Source organism: Ambystoma mexicanum, chromosome 2q, assembly GCF_040938575.1.
Source record: "Ambystoma mexicanum isolate Mex_15411 chromosome 2q, UKY_AmexF1_1, whole genome shotgun sequence".
NCBI classification, from domain to species: Eukaryota; Metazoa; Chordata; class Amphibia; order Caudata; family Ambystomatidae; genus Ambystoma; species Ambystoma mexicanum.
Window position 1 is genome coordinate 497,961,957 of NC_090924.1, and position 24,747 is coordinate 497,986,703.

The window sequence follows — 24,747 nt, forward strand, 5'->3', positions numbered from 1 at the left end:
GACTTTCGAAATGTACTATAAACCTAAATGCACACTTGCTGTATGTATGTGCCTTGAATTGCTATGGACTTCAGGGATATTTCCCCCAAAGGAGATGTGATCACTCTGATGGAGTCATGACCGAATCCCTGGCGGTAACCTCCTCCCATGTGGCCCGGGTGGACGGCCGCCGCTACCTGATCCTGAACTTGGGGGACGCTATATGAGGGAGAACCACATGGCAGAAGACAGCCTCCAGGGTGGTGTTATGGCTCCATTGGGTGAGACATGTTATCCCCCACTTTTCCTTGAAAATACCCTCCCCCTGTCTGAAACCCTCATGGCCTATTCTCGTGCATCTCCTCCTTTTCCTATTAAGAACAGGGAACCCCCTCTTATAATCTGATGGAATCCCCTTTGACTATTCCACTTATTCATCAAATAAAACTAACTTGCCATCAAAACCTTTTTATGCTTGTTCCACTTTGTAAGTCAATTGTCCCTAATCCTCAAAATACTGAGACGAAGAAGAAAGAATGGAGCAAAAGAGATCACAAGCTCAATGACTGTTCTAGTGTTTCCCTGCACACACCTGTGCCCGGGAAATGTAAGCAGCCCAAACCGGGAGACATTAAGATACTGCTCTGGCGAGTGAGAACTGATCCTCACTACGTGGAGCGGGGAACCGGTAGGCAGGAACTAGCGTGGACAAGCCAAGCGACTTGCAGACGGCGAAGAAAGCTGCAAATTAAAGATCTGCCGCAGGAATGCTATACGCCGATGAGGGACTTCTGGGACTCCTGGGCATTCGCAAACAGAGAAGAGCAGCATTCTGCTTACTGGAATCGAGAAGAAGCAGGCCGTGAAGGACTGGCGAACAAAAAGAAGCGAGCATGCTGAGTGCAAATATATGAAAACCAAATTACGGAGACACAGTATGGACACATTAATAAGGGCAAATTTAAATTTCAATGAACCCCTCTCCCAGTGTGTTGCTGTGCAAACTGTAAATACTTAAGGAACAGAGAGAGGGTGGGAGCGGGAAAAGATCCAGAGTGTATGAGAAACAGATGTCTTGGCAGGAGAGTACACCAGTCAATTTCAAGTATGTGAATCAGAAGTCCTGGCAGGAGCATATATTCCAGGCAATTGGAAAGGAGTGTATCCAACAAGAAAGAAGAAACCAAGATTGTGAAACCAAACAGTTTTGTCTACAAGTGTGGTAGTTGACGTAGCGAGGCCCAAAGAACTGTGTTGTGGAAAAAGCCTCAAAGAGCAAGAGGGAATCCAGGGGAAGGGGACTTCCTTCTGGAACCAAGAATCCTCTTCTCTGAGGAACTTTTGTTTGAATCATTTATTCTTTATGAACACCTTTTTCTGAACCTTCCAAGGTTGAAGAGATTCTCCCCTTTCACCTTTTAGTATAGTTTGTAGTGCGAGGGTTAGGATAGAACATTAGACACCAGACAGTTTTGATTTGACATCCTGATACAGACGGAGCCTTCATTTTTGGTTTAGGTAGGGGATTTTCTCTTGGAGCAGTGTCGGAGGCCTTTTCCCAACCCTTTTATTTTAATAAGTCTTTAACCAAAAACATGGCAAACCGGTGTCCAACTTTCATTTCTGACTCCACACAGAGAACTGACAATTGCTTTTGTTGTCTTCTGATTTATTGCAAGCCCCCCCCCCCCCCTGTGCAGAAGTCACAGAATGCAGTTAGTTGTGTTTTATTATCTGAAGGAGTAAGAGGTAACCAAACTGTGTCATCTGCAAACAGGAGCAAGGTGTGCCTATCTGGCCACAGCCTGGGGGCGTTCGTCAGTGTGGGCATCACACGATCCACCACCTTATTGATATGGATACAAAAAATCAATAGGGCTAAGACGCAAACCTATGCCTCTTTGTACTTCGAGGGGGGCAGTCACCTCACCACGAGTCCCCCACCTGACAACTGCTTTGTTGTTCATGTGTAATAAATACCTTTATAGCAAAGAAGAGAGTTAGAGGTAAGTTCAATTTCCTCAAAGCTTTCCATTGCTTCCCTCATTTTCGGCAAGACAACATATTTCTGTATTAGCATAAACAGCCTAAAGCCCTAATCGATGGTGCTTGTTTACTAGCAAAAGCCCTTCTGCAAGTTGATAACGTTGTGTAGGGCCACCCATTCGTCTAATCTGCTGATTATAAGCCTTGCATAAATCTTGCCAGTAACATCCAAACAAGATTTGGTGCGATTTATTTTATTTTTGAATTTTAAAAAAAAAAAATTTAAATCAATGAGGACAATTTCCTCCAGTGTCCAAGATTTAGACACTGTGGGTGCCAGTGTAGTAGGTTCCGTTTTAAGAAGTCCTGCAGCAATTTGTCCAGACGTGCAGCCATAGTATTTTGTTGGGCTAATATGGCTCTATGTATCTCTTGAATAGTGTAGAGAAGAGTTGGAGGGCCCCTGTTCATGGCAGGATAGTTTGGATGCTGGGCAAAGGGCTTTCTGGATTCATGATTGTGCCTCAAACTGCTCCAGCCACTTGTTTCTGTGATGTTAGCCTGGAGCTTGTGGCTCTGTATTTTTTTCCTACTGTAACCAATTTTCAAATTTTAACATAGTTTCCTTTATTAATGGAATCCAGAAGGACTTCCCAGAACTCTTGCATGGCTGCTTGGATCTCCTATGCACTTTCCCCCATTTTATTTATTTACCTTTTGATAGATGTCTTTTAGCAAGTTTGTATTCTTTGTTGAACCATTGTGTAGTTCTTACGGTATTACCTATGAGTGCTCTGCTCAGCTGCATTTACACCACCATTTTTTCTAACAATGTTAACAAATCTTTATTGGAATTTCTGAGGTCTACAAAGGTTCTTTCTAGGAATGGGAGAGCTTCCCTGGAAATTTGGCTCAATATGTTTTTTCTCCATTGTCTCCCATTTTATTGCTATATTTGAGTGCCCACTTGTTTAAATTAACCAATTATCTTTGCTTTATTTGTGTACATTGTCATTTTGGGAGTTCAATAGGGCCATTTGCTTTGGATGGAGTGGTTGATGGCTACTATCAGTTCTGGGGATAACTGAAAAATCTTGGGCAAGATGCCAAGCAGGCAGGTTTAAAAGGATATAAGCAATGTGGCTTGTTCTATTGCAACTGACAACTGTTTTGGCTGCAGGGTGATCCCCAGTTAACCTGCAGTTGCAAGCCCTCAGGCCTAAAGAGAGCCATATTCGCGCCAGTGGGAAAGCCTTTGGATGGTGTCTCTTCCGACAGCAGGCTACAAGGTCCGGCATATCCCAAACCTCGTCCTCCTGTGCTATGCTGATGTTTTGTGGAAGGGGTCCAACTGAATATTGGGAACACCGACAAGTTATAATGTGGGAATCCTTCTCCAAATTTTCATCCATTCTTTAATTGAAGCACATATCTATTTAGAGGTGGTGTCACCCTAACACCTGCAGGCTCTATTATAGATAATAAAGCTTAAGAAACAATTGCCATTTTCAAGGTGTAGTTTAACTTCCTGTAGGCCAGGATAGCCTGATATATTGAATATTGAGGCATTGATTGAGAGATTGACCCACAGAGAAGGTCTACCGCTTGGTTATAGTATAGTAGGCATACACTTGTATAGTGATCTCAGCTGTCATCCAAGTTTCCTGGAAACATGTGATATTCTATTGTCTGGTGAAGTCTTCTGCTCCAGTGCTAGGTTTCAGTAGCTGTAAGGTGTTTTGAGTTCAGTGTTATTGGGATCATTTATGGACCTTCCTCCAGAACAAACTGTCTTAAAGCCAGCCTAAAAGTATTATTCGAGGGGATTGGGTCCTCCGTATTCCATATCTATGACAGTAATCACCACAGCTGTGCTGCTTCGGAAAATCTTTCTGCGTCCTGTGTCAATGATGTCGATACGCCGTCCTCGAGAACCTCCTCCGGCATCACCAGATGTTATAAGTAGGACGCACAACGCCCTTAGCCTCAATTCTGTTTTTTCCGCGAACTTGTTCGCTTCGGAGATCTCGGCGCGCCTCGACTCTTTGGAGTTTCTGTTCTTTCGGTTCTTCAAACCTGTTCGTTTGTGAAGTATTGTGGGGATGTCTTCCTCTTCTTCCACCCCGCGTCCGGGCTTCAAGAAGTGTGGGGACTGCGGGTCCAAGATGTCGGTGACGGACTCGCACAACGCCTGCCTCTGGTGCCTCGGGGAGGCCCACGACACGGATGATTGTGTCGACTGCCAATCGCTTACGTCCAAGGCCCTGCGGGAATATAAGAAGAAACTGTTGCTCGGTAAGGTGTCCAAGCCCCGGAAGGCGAGGTCCACTGGGCTTTCAACAGACGATTCGAGGGGCGACTCTCTGCATCGTAGGCGTACGTCTAGGGGGTCTCGGTCCCGGAGTGGGTCCCGCCACTCCTCTGCCTCTTCGAGGCACTCACAGAAGCGCCATCATCGGTCGCCTTCCCCGTCCGAGGACTCCGCCCATGTGCGGGTTTCTTATCCCACCAAGCGTTCCTCTCCGGAGGAATGGGCTTCCTTCGGGAAGAAAATGTTGTCGATTCTTGTATCGCAGGGCTCCGGTCCGTCCGCGCCTCCGAGAGGGGTCGGTCGTGACCATACTGGAGACACTGCTCGTACGCCTTCAGGCTCGGGTGGTCGGCACGATTCGCGGGAGAGGTCCCGCTCGGATACGGGGAATCGTTCCAGTCATGCCCGTTCCAGGTCCCGGTCCTCGACGCGCTCGAGCCCGTGTGCACCTGTGAAGTCTTCGAAGAAGACGCCGACGCCGAGGTAGTCGACGGACTCTATCGAGGCTTCGCCCAAGAGGAAGTAGTCGACGCCATCGGCGCCCAGGCTGTCGAAGGACGCGCTCGGGGCTACACCCTCGAGGCCTGTGTCGAAGCCGTCGATGTTGTCGACGCCGTTTCACTCGACGCCCTCAGCGCCTTTCGAGGCTGTGGTGTCGGAGGTACCCCGTGGCACGGGGGAACCCCCTAGGAAGGTTCTGGCTAAGGCAAAACATGTCTTTCTCCCGTATTCTTTGCCCCCTTTCCAGCCTATGGAGTATATTACCGAGGTGGAAGAGGGTTCTGAAGATGGGTTGGTTCCGGACACGGTGCCAGATGAGGTTCTTTCTGGTCATAGTCAGATTGAGGACTTGCGTCAGTCACTGCATGACGCCAGTGGTCTGGACACCTCTCCGGAGGTGGAGTTCTCTAGGCCTGAGCCTAGCACCCATGCCGAGTCATCGTACCAGCGCCTTATGTCGAGGGTCACGGACTACTTGGGGTGGTCGGCGCCCCCAGTTGATTTTGTGCAGGATGACCTGACGGATATCCTCGACCAAGGTCCACCCACTGACCCGGTACTGCCATTCTATATGGCTCTGCAAAGAAGGGTGGCAGCGGCTTGGACTACTCCGGAGAGTCTCCCGGCAGTGGGCAAGTATTTGCCGCGAAAATACCGCCCAGCCAGTAGTGACCCCTGCTACCTGACCACGCACCCTACTCCGGAGAGTTTGGTGGTGCAGGCGGCTACGGCCCCAGCAAAGCAGGCGTCGAATCCTACCATCCCTCCTGATAGGGACGACAAGCGTTTTGATGACTGGGCGAAGAAAGTGTTCTTCAGGGGGTAAGGCTCTTCAGGCGGCCAACTCTGTATGTGCCTTGTCACGTTTCACGCACACTCTGTGGAACTGTATTTCATTAGCAGCTGAAAATATTCCCGAAGGGGACGTTCGGGATGGTTTTCTTGCTATTATTCAGGATGGCAAGGATGCCATGTGTGAGTCCGTTCAGTCGGGTTTGGACATGTCAGACTGTGTCAGCCGGTCCATGGCGGCGAGCACCGTGATACGCAGGTTTGCGTGGTTGAGGAAGTCGGGCTTTGCTGCTGATGTGCAAGCCAGGCTCCTCAACATGCCCTTTGATGGTGAACATCTTTTTGGCAGCAAATCTGACGAGAGCCTTGAGAGGTTGCAGACCTCCAAAGCTGCAGCGAAATCGTTGGGCGCAGCAGTCTGCCAACCTCTGCCTTTTCGTCCTAGGGGACAGCAGTGGAGGGGAGGTTCCTTTAGTTATTACTCTTCCTTTAGTAAAGCGAGAGGAGCTGCAAGTCAAAGGGGCAACCGTAGGAGTGCCAGAGGTGGAAAACAAGGTACTCGAGGTGCCAAGGCTGCGCGAGCAGTTGCCTCGTTGCCCTCAGGCAACGCCGCAGCCGCTTCTGCTCAGACATGAGGCCCATGCTTCGCCGGTTGGAGGAAGGCTGGCACAGCATCTTGTAGAATGGCGTGCCATTACTTCAGATGTGTGGGTTCAGGAGATCATAGCCCATGGCTACTGTCTTCCTTTCCGGCAGAGGCCTCACGACAATCCACCAGGGAATCTCTCTTTGAAGAGTCCGGATCCGCTCCTTGCGCAGGAAATTCAATCCCTGCTGGAGAAAGGCCCATAGAACTGGTTGGTGCCTGTAGCGGAGAGGAACAAGGGATGGTATTCCCCTTATTTTTTGATTTAGAAGAGAGACTGGGGATTGAGACCCATCATGAACTTGCACCGTTTGAACAAACTCCTCAGGAAGGACAAGTTCAAGATGGTTACTCTCTCTCAAGTCCTCCAGGCCCTTCAACTTCAGGACTGATTGGTGTCTCTCGACCTCAAGGACGCTTATTTTCATGTGCCGATCCATCCCAAGCACAAGAAGTACCTGAGGTTTGCGGTTGGCGAGTCGCATCTTCAGTTTCTGGTCCTGCCGTTCGGATTGACCTCCGCCCGAGGGTCTTCAACAAGCTCATGGTAGAGGTGACAGCGCATCTCAGGAAAGGGGGGATTCACGTCTACCCCAACCTGGATGATTGGTTGATCAGGGCGCGCTCTCCCGAGCAAGTCCTGGATCATCTGTCAGTCACCTGCCACTCCCTCCACAAGCTGGGCTTCTCCTTCAACTTGAAGTCCCATTTGACACCAACTCAGAGGCTCCAGTACATCGGTGCAGTGCTCGACACATCCCTGGGGCAGTGTTATCCTCCCCATGTGAGGGCTCATCACATTCAGCAGATGGTGCTAAAGTTTCAACATGCCCAGAGTCTCCCTATGTTCGAGTTCTTGAGATTGCTCAGCCTCATGGCATCCTGCATTCTTCTGGTGCCAGAGGCCAGGTTGCGGATGAGATGGGCACTCAAGCTCCAGTGGTCTCAGTCCTCCGGCAGGATGTCAGACCCTGTTCAGGTGCCGTCCTCGGTTGCCCAGGACCTTCTGTGGTGGGCCGTCAAAGGCAATCCGATGAACTGATGAAGGGGGCTCCTTTTTGGCTACCCTGGCCGGAGGTGACGATCGTGACGGACGCATCCCTCACGGGATGGGGAGCTCAATGAGTTGACAGTCAGTGGTCGTTGGTCTCCGTCGGAGTCCAGACTCCATATCAATCTGTTGGAGCTGCGGGCCGTCAGGCTTGCCCTGAAGGCTTTTCTGCTGACTGTGCGAGGAAAGAATGTCCTGATTCTGACGGACAACACTGTGGCCATGCACTACCTCAACAAAAAGGGGGGGGGGGCAGGGTCACTTCCTCTGTGCAGGGAGGCGATGCAGCTCTGGTTCTGGGCCATCCAGCAGGAAATTTCGATCTCGGCAGTTCATCTGGCCGGAGAAGAAAACAAGACGGCAGACGCTCTGAGCAGACAGAGCACGATCTCTCACGAGTGGGAGCTGGCTCAGGAGATTCTCCTGGAGATCTTCGCCATTTGGGGGACACCTCAAGTGGATCTCTTCGCCTCCAGTGTCAACCGGAAGTGCGAAAGGTTCTGCTCGCGGGAATTTCCTCCAAACGGAGCCTTAGGAGACGCGTTTGTGGTGGAGTGGTCCTTCCCGCTGCTGTAGGCGTTCCCTCCAGTCCCCGTCATTCCGCAAGTGCTGAGGAGGTTACAGAGTTTCAGGTCCCGGATGATCCTCATTGCTCTGGCATGGGCCCGGTGGACGTGGTACCCGGACCTTCTGGACTTGTCTATCTGCCCTCCATGTCTTCCCTACCGAGACGATCTGCTCTCACGGGAGGGGGGGGTCAGGTTCTCCATCCAGAGGTCAGATCCCTCAACCTTCACGCTTGGCTTCTGAAAGGTTGAGGTATAAGGATTGGGACCTCCCTGAAGACGTGATGGAGGTGTTGCTTTCGGCCAGACGACCAGCAACAAAGTCCCTGTCCCTGTACCGTTGTCGTTGGAGGAAGTTCTGCGACTGGTGCAGGGTTCAGAATGTGGAACATTTTTCATGTGACATTCCTGTCGTTCTGTCTTTTTTGCTTTCTTTGGCCCACATGGGCCTACAAGTGGGTAACATTAAAGGTTACCTGGCGGCGCTGTCTATATTTAAGCGCTCGTCTGAGGAGTGTTCTTATTTTAAAATCCCTTTGATTTCTCTGTTTCTGAAGGGGCTCACTGTGTTCCCTCTGTCACCTTTCCAGGTGCCCGGATGGGTTCTGAACCTTGTTCTCAAGTTTCTAATGGGTCCTCCTTTTGAGCCTTTGAATTCTTGTCCTTTGAGACTGTTCACACTTAAAACTGTGTTTTTAGTTGCTGTCACTTCTGCTCGCAGAGTGGGTGAGTTACAGGCACTTTCAGTTGAGCCACCTTTCACTATGTTTCATAAGGACAGGGTTGTCCTTAGAGTTTGTCCTTCCTTTCTTCTGAAGGTGGTGTCGGAATTTCATTTAAGCCAGAAGGTTATTCTTCCGGCATTTTATCCTCCTTCACATTCTGGTAAGGAAGAGGAGAGGCTCTATAGGCTGGATCCTAGGAGAGCTTTAAGCTTCTACATTTCCCGCATGTTCCGGGTCAGAGTGGACGATCAACTCTTTATTGGTTATGCTGGAAGGCACGTGGGACAAGCTGTTTACTAAGCAGACTTCGTCTTGATGGATCATCTTTCCAATGTTATCGCTTGGCGGGCAAGGACCCTTCGGTAGGCTTACGGGCCCATTCTACCAGGGGTATGGCTGCCTCTACTGCCCTACAGAGGGGTGTTCCTATTTGTAACATCTATGATGCAGCCACCTGGGCTTCGGTCCATACTTTTGTACGTCACTACTCCCTCGATTCTATCCGGGGGCAGGATCTGGCCTTTGGCAAGGCGGTCCTTTACTCTGCAATTTGATTGGTCATTCTAAATTTGTATATTCTAAATTATTTTCCCTCCTCCTTACGTTGGTACTGCTTTGGGAGTCTGTCATAGATATGGAATACGTTGGAGGACCCAATCCCCTCGAAGAACAAGTTACTCTCTTACCTGGTAACATTCTTTCGATGGGATGGTCCGACGATGTATTCCATATCGCTCCCTCCCTACCTTCCCCGCTACAGAATTTCTTATGCAATTGCAGCTTACATTTCCGCAAGGCTTTCTGTGGTCATACTGCCAGAAGATTGTTCTGGGAAAAAACTACAACTGAGGCTACGTGCGTCCTACTTATAACATCTGGTGACGTCAGCCGTCAGAGGAGTTTCTCGAGGACGGCGTATCAACGTCATCGACGCAGGACACAGACGCCGAAAAAGATTTTCCGAAGCAGCACAGCTGTGGTGATTACTGTCATAGATATGGAATATGTCTTCGGACCATCCCATCGAAAGATCGTTACCAGGTAAGAGAGTAACTTGTTCCTCTGTCTCAGTCCGTACAATGTGTTAACTTTCCACATGTGTTTTTCTTCTCAGCAAGAGAATGCCATCTTGACTATGGAGTTGCGGAACTACTTCTCCCTCTTCTGCCTGCATCAGGAGACGCAGTTGATCCACATCTACTTACCTCTCACCTCCCACATCTTGGGGGCTTTTGTGAACTCTCAGATCCAAGGCCACAAGGAGGTGAGCACTGTTTCTTCATCTTGTTTTTTATTGATATTTATAAAGCATGAAATATCTCCAAGCATGTACTGCTCCTCTTCTTAAACCACATGTTGTTAAATCACCAAAGCGATATTATCCTAAATGACTTTTAGTGTGTGTATTATTGTGCAAAAATATCTGCATCTAGTGCCTCAGACACACTTGCCTCCTCTCCTTTCCCTCTTGTGTTTTACAATAGCAGAGCCCTGTCCTTAAAGCATAGAACATAGAATACTAGAAGCTCATGCAACGGAACTACTACATGTAGAACAATCCCAGAGCTCTGCTATTCTTGAGACACACAAGTCTGGGATTTTGAGATTAGTTTTAGGAAATGTAACCTGGTAGCTTAGAAAAGAAAGGAACTGGTAATTTTCTCCATTCTCAAAAATTGACACACATTGATCTGCCACCTCACATTAATTGGCATTTCCAGTTTCTCCCATAGTTGAGGATATACATCCCTCTGCTGCAATAAGTAGTTTGCAAGCCACACTAGAGACTGGGATACCGAATGCAGTGTTCTATTCAGATTGATAGCCAAAGAGAAAGTAAGTCTGTTCTTCTGGGATTGGGAAGCCCAGCAGGTCCATGATATTGGTCCAGTTTCCATCCAGTACTTGCAAAGCGCTGGCCCCACACCACCAGATATGGTAGTAAGATTCCCACAGCCTCTCTAGCCCATTTCTGACCTATTTGAGTATTGTTTAGGAATTCTTCCTAATGAGCAGTACCTATCTATATACAAGTTTGTACTGAACATCTAGGGCTTAAGGAACAAGTTACTTACCTGTAACTGTTGTTCTCCAGCATGGGTCTGGCATGGATTCACATGCTCATGAATATTCCCCGTCGTCAGGCTGGGAATCCTCGGTAAAGAAAAAACCAGTATCAGTTTCGTTTCTGATCTGTCTTTCGTAGTAGTAACCAATCACTGGTCTCTGCGTCATACTGACCACAGCCAATGACTGCCCTCTACCTAAGCACCGCCTCTGGCAGCCATCTTCAGATTTGGAAGCACGTGAAGTGGCAGTATGACCAAGTGAAGAGCCGCAGAGGGGTAGGCGGGAGGGTTCGCATGTGAATCCATGCCAGACCCATGCTGGAGAACAACAGTTACAGGTAAGTAACTTGTTCCTTCTCCAGCATGGGGTCTGGCATGGATTCACATGCTCTTGAATAAAGAGTACATAGCAGTACACACATGCACAACCACGGGAGGTGGCAAAGGCTCAACATTAAGCATTACATCAAACTCAACATTAAGCATCTTACCTCCTCACCAGGCTCACCTCAGGCGAACAGGTTGCGCAGCACTGCTTGGCCGACCCTGGACTCCTCCCTGGAATCCCGATCGACGCAGTAGAATTTCGTGAAGGTGTGCGTTGACCTCCACGTAGCAGCCCTGCATATGTCCAGCAGGGCCACACTAGGAAGGAACGCCGTGGTAGCTGCGATCGCTCTGGTGGAATGGGCTCTCGGACGGCCAGGCAGCGGTCGGTTTGCCAACCGATGACAGTACATGATACAGCCGGAGAGCCATCTGGAAATGGAAGCCTTCGAGAGAGCCTTCCCCTGATTGACAGGTCCAAAGTTCACAAAGAGTTGTGACGTCTTCCGAAAACACTTCGTGCGGTCCACGTAGAACTTCAGCGCTCTAGCCACATCCAGCGAGTGCAAAGTCCTCTCAGCCGGCGACGAAGGCGACGGGAAGAACACAGGCAACACCAAGGGTTCGTTGAGATGGAAGTCCGACGGTACATTGGGCATGAAGGAGGGGTGCGTCCTGAGCACTACCCTCGTGTCGTGAAAAGTCAAGTACGGGGCCTTGCAGGAAAGTGCCTGGATCTCTCCCACCCGTCGTGCGGAGGTGATGGCCACAAGAAACGCTGTTTTCCACGACAGAAACTTCAACGGGGCCGAGTGCAGAGGCTCGAACGGAGGTCTCATGAGCTTGGTCAGCACCACGTTGAGCTCCCACGCCGGGGCCGGCGCCTTCACCGGCGGGAACGATCTGAACAGTCCCTTCATGAACTCTTTCACCAGACGATGAGACCACAGGGACGACCGGCCCGTGGTTCTGGTGTATCGGGAGATCGCAGCAAGATGAATCTTGATGGACGCGTGTGCCAGTCCAGCTTTGGCCAGCGTCAGCAGGTACGGCAGTACCTGGGGAGCCGTAATCCGTAGAGGGTTAATCTTCTGTGCGTGGCACCAGACAGAAAACCTCTTCCATTTTTGTCCGTAGCATTTAAGAGTCGAGGACGCCCTGGCCTTTGCAAGAACCTCTCTGCAGTCGGCCGGTATGTCGTATCCTCCAAACTCTAGCGCTGCAGGAGCCAGGCCTGCAAGTTCAGCGATTTCGGGTCGTGGTGGAGGATGGCGCCTCCTTCCCTGGAGAGCAGATCCGCGTCCACCGGCAGCTTGATTGGCGGGGACGCTGACAAGTCCAGAAGGTCCGGGAACCATATCTGCCTCGGCCACGCAGGTGCGACGAGGATCATCCTGCACCGTGACCTCTTGAGCTGGTTGACGAGCCGGATTAGCAGTGGCAAAGGAGGGAACGCGTAGAGGAACAGGCCTTCCCAGGGGAACGAGAAAGCATCGCCCATGCTCCTCGCCTGGGGAAACCTGCTGGCGAACCTCCGGCACTTGGAGTTCGTCGCCGTCGCGAACAGGTCGATCTGGGGTGTGCCCCACCGTCGGAAGAGGCGATCCACTAGATCCTGCTGTAGTTCCCACTCGTGGCACGAGCGCAGCTCCCTGCTGAGTGAGTCGGCGATGGTGTTTTTTATCCCTGCCAGATGAAACGGCACCAGAAACATCCCTTGGGCGACTGCCAAATGCCACAGGTCCTGCGCCTCCTTGGACAGTGCTGGGGACCTGGTTCCACCCTGTTTCCTGATGTAAAACATGGTGGTGGTGTTGTCGGTGAAGATCCTCACCACCTTGCCCTTGAGGGACGGAAGGAAGGACCTGAGGGCCCAAAACACTGCACGGAGCTCCAGGACGTTGATATGTAGGGATTTCTCCGTCGGGAGCCAAAGGCCTCCTGCGTGCAGATTTTCGGTGTGCGCTCCCCACCCTTCCAGGGAGGCATCCGTGGTCACTGTCTCCTGGTGGGCTGGGGTCTGGAAGTCCATGCCCGCCGTCAGATGCGCGCGGGTGCCCCACCACCGGATCGCTCGTCGGAAACTCTCGTCGAGTGTGATCCTTTCCTCGAAGCTGCCCGTCGTTTGGATCCAGCGCGCGTCCAGGAACTCCTGCAACGGGCGCATCCGGAGCCTGCACATGGGAATGAGGTAGATGCAGGAAGACATCATTCCGAGGAGGGACTTGATGGACCTCACCTTGGCCGCATCGGCCACCAACATCCGCTGTACCTCGCCCAGGATGGTCCTGGTCCTCTCCTCCGACGGGGAGGCCAGAAGGGACACTGTGTTGAGCCTCGCTCCCAGAAACAGAGCGTCTTGCGCGGGTACCAGGTGGGATTTGGCGTAGTTCACGGAGAATCCCAAGTCTGTGAGAAGTTGGACGGTCCTTGCCGTGTGAGCCACGGCGAGCTCCCTCGTCTTGGCTCGGATGAGCCAGTCGTCCAGGTAGGGGTAGACGTGGATCCCTTCGCGGCGCAGCTGCGCCACCACCGGTGCGAGGCACTTGGTGAATACCCTGGTTGCCGACCGTAGTCCGAAGGGGAGGGCTTTGAACTGGTAATGACGCCCTTGGACCACAAACCTGAGGAATTTTCGGTGCCCCTTTAGGATGGGAATATGAAAGTAGGCATCCTCCAAATCCAACGACGACAGGAAGTCTCCTTCCTCCAGCTGACCCAGGACGTGCTGGAGGGTGACCATCCAGAACTTTTGCGCCTTGATGAACTTGTTCAGACGTCGCAGGTCCAGGATGGGGCGCCATCCCCCCGTCGTCTTCTTCTTCATGAGGAAGTATCTCGAGTAAACTCCGGAGCCCCGAAGCCTCTTTGGGACGAGTTCGATGGCGCCCTTCCTGAGCATCGCCTTTACCTCCAGGAGAAGTTGAGGGACGTGAAGTTCTTTCCTGGCCACGGGGGCGACGCGCGGACACCTTCTTTGAAACTCGAGCGCGTGGCCCCGGGCCAAGACGTCCAGCACCCAACGGTCGGTGGAGATGGACTCCCACACGCTGAGGAAGCTCAAGGTACAAACGGCTGTTTTCGAACAAAGAAAGGCTGCCATTCCTGTGTTCTCTTCTTAAAGTATCATGTATTCAGGACTCGAGCGCTTTTACGCCACACGCCACACGCTTGAATGGTTCAGAGCCTTCTTGTTCAAGCTCTGCTGCAGGTTCTCGGAGCCAGCCGTTCCACACTGGCCTCGGGCTGGAATTCAGTAAATAAACAAACTTTCCTTTTTACGCTGTTGTGTCTCAGGCGTCTTCATCTGCTGTGCAGTCTGATTTCACTACCGGTCCGGTATGGGACACTCCGGTGAGATTTTCTTTTTCCTCTAATGCGCCCACCGATATGGGGTACTGTCCTCGTACCATTCCGAGACCACTCTGTCAGCCTCCTTCCACTCCTGCAAAACGAGAGAAAAGTTGAGCTGTTTTCTGATGCTTTTAACCCCGGTGAGTCTCCTCCCCAGCAATTAGCGTTGGGCGTTCCCAGCCCTGGGCTCCTTACACCTGAGGCTAATTTACCTCCTCCCAGCTTCAACTTCACGGAGTTCGCCTTGTATTTAACCCTCGCCTGCCCGGAACCCCCATTATATGGAAACGTGGTTTTTCGTCTTACTTGTCTGATTTCTATTCCCATTTTCTGGCTTTTGTTTTGATTATGCTTCCGTTGGGGCATTCTGGGATATGTAGTTTATTTTCTCTCGTGTCTCTTAGATTTGTTTTGTCCGGTGTGATAGTTGATTGGTGGGGCATTCTGGGACATGTAGTCTGGGTTTTTAATTGTTCCCGCGTGTCTCTTAAACTTGTCATTATACGGGCCGGTGTGATATTAGACTCATACCCCTCCCTCCTGTTTTGTTCCGTATTGGCCGCTACTGTTTCCCCCATCACATCTCCAAGAAGAATTTCATATTGCCATTGCATAACATAACTCCCAATTTGATAACTCCTCCTTCCATCTAGTACATGTGTGTGCATCTATACCTGGTGTAAGAGGTGAGAGGAAGGACACAAAATGTTGGTACCTCCTATACTTAATCCCCTATAGGATGTCACTATAGCGACAGTATTGACACAAAGGCTGTTGGCTCACTTCCTTGGGTGTAACCATGGGTGTTTCCAAAATGTGCACACCTGTCACAGCCTGTTCCATGTGCAGCTTGAATTTCTCTGAGGTAGATTGCATCCATTCACCCTCTAGTTTGTTATGTAGCTTTAAACTAGACGGGTATATCGGGCATCCCAATGCCCCCATTCTAACTCGATCTGAAACATTTTTTTTATCAATGCAAGGTTTCCTCCTAAGCCATGTAAAATGTGAAGGGTCCATCTGAAGGTGTACGAAATATATCCTGGAGGCCATAAACGTGTGTCAGGAAGGCATACACTAGGCGGAGGAGAACATTAATTTTGAGGGTGGCAATCCTCCCCATCTGTGTAGAATATAATCCCCCTCCAGGTATGCAAGTCTTAATAAATCTGATTTAGTAGACCAATAGAGTTGTCCTGGTATGTAATGAAGAATTTACTAATCAAATATCCCTCAGGACTTGAACAATTTTCAAAATCCTGCGTGAAAAAACATTACCAACATTGTAAATCTTTTTTTCAGTATTTTCTTCCCCCCCCCTGGCACAGGTTGCAGCATTTCCTATAGACCGCAGAGAGCACCAGATTCCCCATGTTTTACCTTGCATTCGGTTGATGCTAATATTACGGTTATAATAGGTTTAGGTGAAAACTTAGTTTGCAATTCCTTGTTGGTTCGAGTTCGGGTCAGAATAAGTCTAAAAACTAGGATATCAATTGAGATTAGTATAAATAATCCCCTACACAATGGACCATCAACTGAGGCCCATGATAGGGGGAGTGTGAGTTAGTGTGTGGACTTAGTAAACAAAGGAGCATTAAATAGTGCAGGGTGTTAGATAAAGAATATGGGTGGCTGCTATCTTATGCAGAATTATATCAATATCATTAACAATGCATGTATATATTTAAATACTGAATGGAATCTTTGTACCACACAGTGCAGCTGCTCACTAATGTGTGCTTTTTGTTTTGCACAAAATCAGTACAAGGGGCTACAGGCTGCTGCCCACAGTTGGCTCAATCTGCGCTAATGAAAATGGATGAGCAGGGCCATTTGTGAATATAAATGACTAGTACAGGTATGACTTGTTCACTTCGCTCTTCCCTTGACAATTTAGTATGCTGGCGATTCAAAACATGATATTTATATGTAAAACCATTCAAGAGTCTGTCAGCACAGTTCTTTATTGTAGCACAATGTCGGCTGACACGTGTTTCGACTTGATCGTCGTTATCAAGGCTATCTTCATCTAATTCCGTGCGCAAATAGATGCAGATTATAAATGGTTAATTAAGGTGGTCTTCAAACAAGGTCATCTGATGCAAATATCATTCAAAAACTGCTTGCGCCATACATAAGCGCTAGGGACAACTTATTATGGTGCAGCAATTCAAATAGAGCCATCTCGCCGTTGCATGTTTTGTTAGTTTGTCCTATTACTGAGGGTTCGATCCCTTCACAATGAGGTTCTGACTGAATATAAATGAGCCAATGATCTGCCTCTCCCAGATCAGCGCCTCACCACTACAAGGCCACCAAACAGCTCTTTTACAGTCAATATGTTTATTTTTCAAACCCACTTCAATGCTTCCCTTTCTCAACATTGGCTCAACCGTATAAACTCCAAATATACATAAATTGATAGAATAATTTATCTGACTAATTAGCAATGTTAAAATAAGCTTCCAAAATCTAATTGATCTTGTGCAGGCCTGGATAGCACAGCCAAAACCTTCATCCAGCCAGGATGTGGACATGTGGTGTGGGGGGTGGTCTGATGTGGTTTATTATGTCATACTGACTGGTGTATTGTCAAATTTTTATTGTAGTATGCCAGTTTTAGGCCACAAGGATGCCTTTTTTGTACTAATTACTTACAGGTCTCTGTGACCACTCTGCTGTAATCTCTTCTTCGAGAACGCAGAAGGTCAACCCAGAGGCAGGCAGACCTATTGGTTCACATCAGTTCTGCTCCAGAGCCCATCCTCCAAGACAACCTGAATGGCAGACTGCCACATATTATCTTCTAGGTCATTTGGTTTTACCCAGGGCTCTCTACAGGGCAGCTCAGGATAGAGCATACAAACATTTCTGAAGGGTCAATCTATCACAGGATTGAGTATCATGAAAATGGTAGTCGACTTGGCTAAAATGTACTAGACTATGCTACTGGCCGAGTGGATTTCACAAGCCCGGTCCTTTGATATTTCAAGTATTTGTTAGCCCATTTGAATGGTCCAACTATTTCTTTTCTGAGAGCATCGAGTTCTACAATTTGGGTTCCCACATATTTACTTTAACTCTGGATACTCCAAAAAAGGCTTGAATCTCCTCAGATGTGGGGTTTGAGAGAGACTTTCGGTTTTAGCCGGCTTACAGGTTGTCATTTGCAAATGAGCATAACTTGTGCTCGCATCAACCCCATTTTAACTCCTTGAGTCTCCCTTCTCTGTCTGATATTGGTGGTGAAATATTCCATTACTAAGGCAAAAAGAAGCCGCAACATGTTCCACTGTTGTGTCCCCTTGTAGATGAAATGTTTTCCAATATGTTTAACCCCCATTCTGCGCGAGAGGTTTCTGTAATAGGGCCAGATCATCTGTGTCATGGTCTCGACAAATCTACATATCTGTAATACCTTATGTAAAAATGTAAGGATGATTAGTACATTTTGTAGACTAGGCTTTGAAGCCATCTGGGCTTGGGCTTTTCTTTAAGGATGGGCGAGCCTTTAAGTGCTCCAATGCCAGGTCGAACAAGTAAAAAAATTAATTTGATTCAGCTTGATCTATTCGAGCTTCAGTAGAGATGTCTTGCAAGTGGAATGGAGCTGAGCCGGTAAATGTTTGATTTCCCTACTATACCGCTCAGCCCAATAGGTCTCTATGGTTTGAAATTGGATTAAAGCATTTTTGATTAGAAATTAGCTTAGTGCGTTGATTGGAAGGAATTGATTTGAACTGTGTTGAGTTGGCTCGACTTTGTAAGAGACACTGAAAGCAGAAAAAGTGGCTTTTAAAACAGTGTTCTGAAATGAAGACATATGACAGAAAAAATGCATCTTGCTGTTGGAGCACAGAATTATTGGGGCTCATTATAGGTTTAGCTGTGTGGTAAAAAAATATTGGCAATTTTGTTAGCACCATTTTCTTCAACGATAAGGGAATTACTGCCACTTTTACCACACTGCCAAATTCAAGGTTTTCCATTCCATGTGCTTTAATAGCAAATAGTTAAGTAATTTCCTTAGGCAAAATTACCACCACAGTATTTCCTTCCCAATCACTGTGCTGGCCTTTGGACTCTGAAAATGGGGACTAACACCAACATTACTACACTAACACCACACTAGTTATCTGGTGGTAAATTTGCCAGAACAAGTACCAGTTACAGTAAGATTTTGGTTTTCTTTTCCAGTGAAAAACTGCCAATGAGCCCCAATGAAACAGTCCCCGTTTTCTTCTTTCTATTAACATGAATGAAAGAAAAAAACATGTTTTCCTAAGAGAAAAGGATTTACCTACAAATGTAGAGTGTAGTTTGTAAAATGGAGGCGGATTAAGAGAAAGGCTGGCCTTATTTTAAATCGTATTGTAATGGGCATTTGTATAGCTCCTTTCACCATTGGTATGGTTTCAACGCGCTGTAGGTTGACCGCCCTTGGGGGACCGAAATTCAGGTATGGGAAATTAGTTAGAGAGAAAATAGCGTGTGTGTTTACTTTGCCAGAACAGAGGTAGGTAGGGTTGGCCAAGTCCCTGCTAGACACCTATGTTGAGCAGGCATGCGAGTGGGTGCGGAGAGGTAGCACAGAGACAATGTGAGACATTATGTGTGCAGCTAGACCGAATATTATCCGGGGGAGGTAGCTGCATTTCAGTGTCTGAGGTGTTGTGCAAAGTATGTAAGGCAGGAGAGGCATTATGTTAGCAGGTAAAATGTTGTTGTGGGGGGTAACTGTATGTAGTACCAGAGGTTTTGTGCAAAGTAATTGAGGTATGAGACACACACGAGGCCTAGATGTCTCTCTCAGCTATCTCAAAAGAGGAAGTGGTCATGTGCACTGCTCTGTTGCATGCACGGCAACAATGTGGTGTGCAGTGTTGTGCTAGTATGGGCTTTGAAGCTTGATGCTGTTTCTCGATTACACCAATGTCTACCCACTGAGACCCCTTGCCTCCTGATGATGCTATTCTCTCCACTGTATCGCTTTGAGCAGCTGGTGGCAGTAGTCTGACCTCATTCAACTAACAGTGCTGCCAGGCGATAAACGCTACCTCCACAAGTATGCAAGGAAGCCATAGTAAGGTGGCAGGGATTGCCAGTATTTGGGAGATTGTGGTTGATTCTGACAGTGTAGCAGTGATGGCATTCTACAGGCTCACATGTTCAGGTGGGAAAGTAAGATGTCAGAAACGTCGAGGTTTTGGATTTTTGGTTGTTGTCTCTGCAGGTTTTGCAGCATTTTAGGTCGGTTTAATGCTTGTGTCCTAGGGCAGGTTGATGTCGGTGGGAGGCTAGCAGTGAAACCGTGACTTACGTCCTGAGAATGTGATCATCCTGTAATGACCAGTTTCCAGGATGATTGGTCCCTTTGTTTTACCATTGTGCACCATCGCTTTGCAATCACTTCTTACTTTGAGAAGGGAAATGGGCCCAAATATGCCTGCTACAAGAGCACAGAATCTAATTTCACTTTAGCACAAGTTAATTTCAGATAACAGAAGCAATGACATTGCAGTTATAGGTGTGTACGTGAGGTTAAATGCATCTACAAAGTCTTTGGATAATACTGCACTTTCCACATTGAGAGAACCCCCAAGTATAATGTTGATATGTTTTTAAATACTGCCCAGACCCCATAATCTCTAGAGCATATATGAGAGGTGGTGATCTCTTTAGCTATATTAAACAAATAAGACGCACTCTCATTTGGACTAATTGATGAGTTCACTGAAAGATCTATTGTGGGAGGGCTTGTCAAAGCTGTCTGAGATGAACCCTCAAATGAAATGAGTCTGAAAATAATTTGTTTTGGCATCTATAATGGTGGCAGTAAATAATGTCTATATTAAATTCACAGGGGATTTGCTTTCCACCTACATTCAAAGAAGCTTTATTACGCTGGTTGCCCAATGAGGTCTGTGCTTAGCTACTGAAGGAGACAACAGGAATAGCCTATCCTAAGAAGAGAAAGTAACAGAATGAAAATCGTCAGAAAGAGTATTGGAGGAAGAGAGTTCAGAACAAATAGTCAATTAGAGCAGGAATAGATAATTGCTCAGATTATGTTGAAAAATATGGTTTTAAATCTAGCAGCATATTGTTGTGGAGTATAACAAAATTCAAACAATGGGCAAAACCTGAAGCATGGTGGAATCTGCCCTTTCACAATGGTGACCATGTTTGCCCCATTGTCAGATACCACAAAACTCCCATGTGATTCATCAGATGCATCCAATCTCATATAACATATTGAAGCCCATCTAAAATACTATTTGCATTATTTCCTTTGGTTTTTCTTTCCAAATGAATGGCTGCATACCACTGCCTGTGTTCCTGGTGGGGGAGCATTTTTAAGGCAAAGCATTCAAGGAGATTTCTTGATATAGAAGTCTACAAGGTCCCCCAATATGCATTGATGCACATGTTAATCTGCTGTGCTGGAGCTGGTCTACATATTAGTTATACAATTGCAGAGGTTAAACATAATTAAGGGATCCAAAACCACTGTTTTCATCAACACTGAATGGTTGCATATACTATCAACTGGTTGATTTCTGGAGGAGTTCTGTGGTTTTTGGCATAGGCTGTTCTCTTTTCTAATATGCCTTAGTTTGCTGGTGAAGTGATCTTCTACTTCGTTTTGAAGATGCAGCCCTTCTGGAAGTACTGTCAATGTTCTTCTCATTTTTAACCCCAATTGCTGTATGCCCACAACCCTGTGATGGCTAGAAATAGGGTTGAAGATCTTGTTGAGGATGGCTCTTAAGCAAAGTTGTACGGAATTGCTCGGCCTAATTTCCATCACTCAGTTTCCGATTACAAATAGTATAGTTTGCCCTAGTAATATATTCAGGGTTGATTTGAAAGGGGCTCCAAACATTGCATGTACAAGGTTTAGTACTTGGACCTGGAAAAGGGTGGGATTAGTCTCGGGAGGATAGCTCAGGGGCAACATGCTCACCTTGGAAGCAAGACACGGAGCACCACAGGTTAGATCCCCGGGTCCGCGCTTAGAAACCTTTGGGTATTAAGCGCGTTATAAATAACCTATCATATCAAGGTTTTTCTGAGTGGGCAATTATATTCGTTTGTGTTTTTGGCAGGCTACTGGTGATTTTCTTTGGAGTCCTCCAGATTCAAAATATTGAAACATCGTCCCATTATTGTTCTCTCTCATCAATCGACACATTGGGTTTCACTTTCTTAGCATCTGCAGTATCTTCATCGGAGTCCAATCCCTCCATAGTGTCCCCAATATCACCTGTTCCCCTTTCAAAAGGTCACTGTTAATTTCGATGGCTGAGCAGATTAAGATTTTCCCTCCATCTCTACTATGGCCTCAGACATTGCTGCATTTTTCATGTGTGATTTGTCAGTACTGAGAACGCCTTCTTTGTTTACAAATTGTCTTGCCGCACTATTAGGCAAAGACCTTTCATTTAAATACACCTCAGTTGTCACCGAAATGCCCTGTTGACTTATTACACTTCCAAAATCTTTACAAGCACTTGTAAAGCATTATTTTTCTTTTTGTTGACGGCCCTTTAGCAATTTTCTGATACACCTGTTCTGTCATGTGTAACATTTTCTTTTGTTGCCCTTCCACTTGCAAGCAGAGGATGATGTCTATAAATGTATTTCTTTATATAGCCCTTGCTCACAGAAAAGTGGCTCCCTTTAAAACTGCTAAATAATGTTTGCCTTGCAGAAAAGTCACTCTGTCACACAATTTGTTCTGGCTCTACCTCATAGAAATGCTTTTTCCTTAGAAAATGTAACGTTTCTCCTTCACAGAATATTGCCTCTCTGAAATTAGAGAAACGGCACTCTCAAACATTGTAATGGCTCACCCACAAAAAAATAGAGCTTCCTGAAAACCTGTAATGGCACTCCCTCTCTGTCTGTCATGCTTTGCTAGCCAGTACCAACCTTTGGAGAACATTTTTCATGTACAATTATTTTTTGCCAAGGATCGAGGGGCTGGGACTTGTGGGACTTGAAATTAAAAAAAAATGTAACAAGGAAATCGGCTTTCTATTAAAGAAATCAATTACAGTGTATACTGAGAAAAATTGTATAGAAAACTGTACAAATCTGTTTCTAGGATAAATGAAAGTGTAATAAATAACATTTAAAATGGAAATCTCTTCTGAATACCTTGTTTTTTATAGCAATCACAAAACAATGGCTTACACAAACTATCTGTTTTTTGGAAAATATCAAAATAAATGAAAATGATCATAAAAGAGGAAATTGGAGGAAATTAAATAAAAGAAAATGTGTTTGCAGAAAACGTTAAATGGCTTAAATGGAAAGAATAAACAAAATTATACATTCATTGGAATTATATTAAAGAAAATGAACTGAGTGCAGAAAAAACGTACTTTGAAAAATGTTTTATAGTTAAGTATACCTAGTGTACTAAGTGTACCTAAGTGGACTTAGGCAAATCCAACGATCTCTCAACTCAATTCTCTCACCTCCTAAACACTCCTCCATCTCCTCAACTCTTTCTGCTAACGGTTTATCTCTAATTTGCTTCAAACATTTCCAACATCCAAAATACCCTTCCAAAGTACATTCTTGCCCCCCCCCCAACTGCTCACCTTTCTCCACCACCTCTAACCACCTCTCCTGCAACAATGTCTTCCTTTACCCCCACTAACCCTGATGAAATTCTTGAACTTTTCCTCAGTGCTAACCCTTCATGGGCCTCCACCGACCCTCTATCCCAGTGACCCCCAACGTGTAGCTTGGGAGCAACATGTTGCACGTAGCACACTAAAATGTTCCTCTCCAATTGCTCTGGACCATGGAGTGGAGTACAAGAAGGTGGAGGCACTGCCCAAATGAGACTGCAATGGCAATGTAGCCTGTGTCAGGACTGTGCTGGAAAGCTAGACAAACAGCCTCCTCTGGAAGGCAGACCTGCCATGCCATTAGTTGTTGAAGCATCAGCAGCATGGGCTAAGGTTTAAGTGGGATGGGTAGGTTTAAAGTGCACAAAGAGCCTGGATGAGGATGATGGAGATGATTCTTAAGCCATCACAAGAGATGAATCCCAGAACGACCACTCTTGTGCAGAAGTTATGGGGCTAAATAAATATAAGTAACAGTCTATTGTTGCCCTCACACTATTTGGTTAATGTTATGTTATCTTGCATTTGTACAGTGCCTCCTGCCATAGGTTATGGTGTCAAAGTGCTTCGCCTGTCAGTGAGGCAACGAGGAGTATGATAGAACATTCAGTAATGGTAGGGAGGAGCAGATATATAGTGGGGGTGAGGGATGTGGGCAGGCAATGTAAATAGACTTACTTACTTAGCAAAGCAGTGATGAATATCTGCTCCTGAACATCCGTGAAGATCTGCTCTCAAACCTGGACTCAAATATTCCCTCTGTCCTCATCCTACTCTATCTCTCTTCTGCCTTAGACACGGTCAACCATACCATCCTGCTCAACCGTCTTTGTGATAACCTGGATATCACCGACCAGGCTCTGGCCTGGCTGGCCTCTTTCTTCTCTGATCGACCCTCCCAGGTCCAACTGGGGTCCTTACTATCATCTACCTTCCTCTCTACCTGTGGTGTTCCCCAGGGGTCTAACCTCTCGCTCTGGCTTTTCAACCAATACCTGGCCCACTGCATTGACATTTTCTGCTCAAATTCACAGTGCTATACTGATGACACCAAACTCATTTTCAGGCTGCCCTCAGCCACTTCCTCTCCCTCTCTCATCTCGGACTGCCTTACTGCCATTTAAGATTGGTGTGCTGCCAATGATCTTTGCCTAAATGCCAGCAAGACTGATCCTCCTCATCGGCACACCTTCACCATCCTTTGCCCTCGCTCTCTGGCCGGCCTCCCTTGACCGCCCTCCTATCCCTACCTGCGAGGGAGGCTAAGAACCTCAGGGTCATCTTTGACTCCACACTTTCCTTCTCCGCCCACATCTCCGATGTCTCTAAAAAGTCCAACTTTCTACTGCACCTCCTCAGAGGTACTCTGCCTTTCCTCTCCTTCCCCCATAAACTCAGTGTCTCCCAAGCTATGGTTCTCTCTAGGTTGGACTATTGTAACAGCCTCTTTCTAAATCTACCTGCCTCTACTCTCCGCCCTCTGCAACTAATCCAGAACATGACTGCGAGACTTGTCCTTGGCCTTAAGCCCTGGGATCGTAACTCTCCAGCTCTGAAATCTCTCCATTGGCTCCCAGTGAATGCAAGGATCAAATTCAAAACCCTCTGCATTGACCACAAAGCTTTCTGGGGCCTGGGTCCAAAATATCTTCAGCTATCCGGCCCTAAATATCTCCCCTTTTGAGCTCTTCGCTCCTCTACCTCTAACTCCCTCAGGGTCAGTCGTTTTTCTAAGAAACGAGCTGGGGGTAGATCTGTCTTCGGCTGGGGCCTCCCTCTGGAACAGCCTCCC

The 24,747-nt window shown here is 47.3% G+C and overlaps 1 protein-coding gene across 2 annotated transcripts in view; it reads left to right on the forward strand.

Moving 5' to 3' along the window:
* Positions 1–24,747, forward strand: part of SNX8 (sorting nexin 8) — a 947,621-nt gene that overhangs the window by 833,017 nt on the left and 89,857 nt on the right. For both annotated transcript variants that reach the window (XM_069647618.1, XM_069647619.1), the window contains exon 10: positions 9,672–9,821. In XM_069647618.1, the coding sequence (XP_069503719.1) occupies positions 9,672–9,821 (150 nt within the window). The remainder of the gene's footprint in view (positions 1–9,671; positions 9,822–24,747) is intronic.